Here is a 3,962-nt window from a genome sequence, read left to right as displayed (position 1 = left end):
ACAAGATTTAATTCATTTCAACCAAATTTCCCACCATTCTACATCAAATGTGTACAGAGAAAGGACACTGGCATATGAAGCTACTAGGGAAAAAAAAAAAGTTTCCACACTAATTTAAATAATCATTAATCAACTAAAGTGACATTAAATTAAGAAAAAAATTAAATACATTGTACCAACCTATTTAATTAAATAAAATTCATTGTCATTGGATTTAATCAAATGATTCAACATATCAGAATAAAGATCCACTCTATTCATAGTCAATTATATTTGTATCCTTTTAGCAAATTATCATATTATGGTATGAACAGGACTACAAATTTATATAGACATTTTCTATTATCTTACCAATTTAAAGAAATTATTAATTTATCCCATTGGCCCAAGTTGGGACTTGGAAATTTTATTATATAATAGAGGTTATATTGTATATGACGACACATGCAATCGAACAAGAACTAGAATTGTTGACGGGGAAAAGAAGTGAAGAAGAGAGAGAGGACAGAGAGATACGAGTGAGTGAGTGAGAAGAAATACAGTTTATTCAATTCATCAAAAGCATCTTTTTTACAATGAAAACCCACTCATCTCATACTTGTACTAAAAGTCCCTAACAAAATATAGAAAAATTACCTAATAATAGTTAAGGAGAGGAAATAAGGAAAATCACTATATACAATAGCAAAAATTTTCTTATTCTAATATGTGGCAAGTCTTCCATAAACATATATTTATTGATCTTCATCATTTCCCCGCTGAGAGAACTCAACTTCAGCAAGATTAAGTCCAACATCATATAAATACTGTGCTGCTTATAAGGGCATAATGTATACATCATCTGAAAACACAGCTAGTTTCAGAGAGAGACTAGCACATATAACTTGCATGGTGCAGAGGACATGAAGTTGCACACTAGCATACAGTAGTTTAATCAATATCAGAATATGCTTTTCTACCAGTTCGTTCAAGTGTTGTTTCAGCAGAAATGCACATTTAAAGGATGTTGTGAAATATACGAGTAATTGGTATTTTCTATAATATCCTATCACACTCTTTGGACAATCAAACATTTTTAAGGTTTTTGAATGACGCACCTTTTTAGTGACGTCTTATTTTTCCAGTTTGAATTGTCTAGCAATACATCTAGGTAGATCTGTACATAGTCATCAAGTAATAACTCTTTCGAAGATCCAACAAGATTATATAGCACGCAAAGCCATGCAAAGATTTGCAGTCAATTAAATGCTTTTTATTGGATCTACATAAATAGAAACACAATAATTCATGTGACGCAATTACTGAAGCCTCTGGTTACACGACAAACAGAATGGAAGAAGGTAAAAAGCGGCGTAGAGAGGAAAATGGCAAAATAAAGACTTGATAGGGCAATAATATCATGGTTGATCAAAATAATTAAAAGGATACATAAGAAAAGCAATCCAAGTGTGGTGCATAAAGAGAGTTTAAATAGTCATGCATCAAAGAGAGAAAGTTCATTTCCGTTCTTACTTCTGAATAAGTGATTCTCCAGGCTTCCCTTCGGCATGAATTCGTACACCAAAAGACGGTTGTCACCCTCAGAGCAGTATCCAATAAGTTTAACCAGGTTAGGATGATGAAGCTGTCCCAAATAATTAACTTCAGTCTGCAAAATTATCGTCTGGTTATGAAAAGGCCAATAACAAAAATAAGATAAAAACTAACTTGCACGATAGAAAGAAAAAGACGTACCAACCACTCCTTGTGGCCTTGGAACCCCTCGGGTTTCAACTTCTTGACAGCAATGACAATTCCGGATCCCGGCTTCGCAGCTGTAAGAGTGTTCTCATCAATCCATCCTTTGAAAACGTAGCCAAATCCTCCTTCCCCAAGAAGGCTGTCAGGGCGAAAATTTCTAGTTGCATTTTTTAACTCATTGAATGAGAACGACTTAACATTAGCTGATGACAGAATTTCAGCTTCAGATCTTGGAGTAGGAAGGCTGTCAATGCTACATTTTCCACTGTAAGAGGGAATGCTAATGCTGGAACGGTCAGATGAATTACTGGTTTTGCTGAGAACTCTTGAAGCAGCAGAAGCTTGCCAAAAAATAAATAAATAAACGGTAATGAGGATTTTTCTCTTAGGTTAATTTGTTAGGTAGGCCATTCAGGTACATTCTTAAAATAGTAAACACTTTGATACTTCTCCTTAACTCTTAACACTAATTCCGTCATCTTTTCTTCATTTACACTAATACCGTCATCACTGGCGGACCGGGGGGGGGGGGGGGGGGGACATTATTGATGCTCACATGGTGTTGCCACTGGCGGACCGGGGGGGCATGCAAGGTCAATTGACCATTTTTTTTTTTTTTTTTTTTTTTTAAATATTAGGTCAAAATTAAAATAGACAAAGGTCACAACTCACAAACCCAACATTTCTTCCCTGCTTGGCAGACAACGATTTCTCCCTCTCTCACTCGACTCTCAACTCTCGTCTCTCACTCTCCGGCAGCGGCACTGCGGCAGCCCGGCTCTTGCACAGTGCACTCCTTCCCACTGCCGACCACCAGTTCCTTGCTTCTACAGATTCACAGACTTACTCTTTCCCACGAAGTGCACTGTGCACGCACCGGTGACCGGCCAGTCGGCCACCCCCACCTGGACCGCTTCGCGCCTGACCTGCCTCCATGCGATTGCAACAGTCGACGCCGGACCCGGGCTTACCATTTTTACTGACTTGAAAGTTGAAGGTTAGAAGCTTTACTCAAAATTTTTCTTTGAATTCTTCTCGACAGTAACTGCTTAGTGCTTAGCCAGTTAACCTGCTTTGCTGCCGCCTGCCTACCTCTCTGCTATTAGAGATTTAGTTACTTCTATTTCTTGAATTGGATTTATCATTTATGTACAATTTGTATTCAATTAATCATTTATGATTCCTGTTCGGTTTCCTGCCCAGTGCCCAATAAATGTAATTTAGGGATTTCTGAATTCTGATTTAGGGCTTTGATTTAGGAAATTGACCAATTTCTGATTTTGGGTTTGTTACTTATTTATATGTAAATTGATAATATTGATTTGGAATTGGGAAGATTGAAAATTTGAAATTGTCTGACTTTTGGTAGGAAATTAGGTATGACATAGTATAAACTGATTTAGGCATTTCTAATCATGTTGATTTTTCATTTTTGATTTGTTTCAGTTATGGAAAAATACTTTAAACGTACATCTGCGATTTCCTGTGATGAACAAAATATTGATGAAAGGAATGTTCGAAAGAAAAGGGATGAAAACGATGTTCGAGATGTTGATGTTGGGGGTATTGGAGATGTTGATGTTGGAGATGTTGATGTTGGAGATGTTGGAGACGTTGGGGGTATTGGAGAGGTTGGAGATGTTGATGTTGGATTTGGGGGTATTGGTGACGTTGGAAATGTTGAGGATATTGGAGATGTTGGAAATAGTGGAGATGTTGGGGATGTTGATGTTGCACAGCTTCCCTCTGATCCTGGATTGAGAGTTCCAATACAAAACTATGATATTAATATTCGAGATGTGATTCGAAGAGCATATATGCAAAGAGGTCCTTGTCAGCCTCGCAATCATATATTTCCACCCACAAGAATAGGTAAAATAGACCGACGATTTTGTGTTTCGTGGTATAATGAGCATCCCACTTGGTTGGAATACAGTATAGCAAATGATGCAGTTTTTTGCTTTTATTGTTATCTTTTCGGTTTGAATGGTGGTTCATTTGTTAAAGGTGGATTCTCAAATTGGAAAAAGAAAGAATATATAAGAAAACACGTTGGGGCTTCAAGTAGTGCACACAATCAAGCTCGGGTCAAATATGAATTGTTCAAGAATCAAGAACAAAGTATTAGATCTTGTCTCGTTAAACAATCGCATCAAGCTCGAACAAATTATCGAATCCGATTAAATGCTTCAATTGATTGTGTTCGATTTCTTCTACGACAA

General features: G+C 36.9%; 1 protein-coding gene across 1 annotated transcript in view; it reads right to left on the bottom strand.

Moving 5' to 3' along the window:
- LOC111395625 (probable serine/threonine-protein kinase PBL3) overlaps positions 1 to 3,962 on the bottom strand; it is an 11,183-nt gene that overhangs the window by 587 nt on the left and 6,634 nt on the right. The window contains exons 2-3 of the mRNA XM_023021713.1: positions 1,735 to 2,081; positions 1,513 to 1,648 (exon numbers count right to left, since the gene is read on the bottom strand). Coding sequence (XP_022877481.1) covers positions 1,513 to 1,648; positions 1,735 to 2,081 — 483 coding nt within the window. The remainder of the gene's footprint in view (positions 1 to 1,512; positions 1,649 to 1,734; positions 2,082 to 3,962) is intronic.

This window comes from Olea europaea, chromosome 1 (assembly GCF_002742605.1).
Source record: "Olea europaea var. sylvestris chromosome 1, O_europaea_v1, whole genome shotgun sequence".
In the NCBI taxonomy this organism is placed as follows: Eukaryota; Viridiplantae; Streptophyta; class Magnoliopsida; order Lamiales; family Oleaceae; genus Olea; species Olea europaea.
This window is presented reverse-complemented; position numbering and strand designations above follow the sequence as displayed.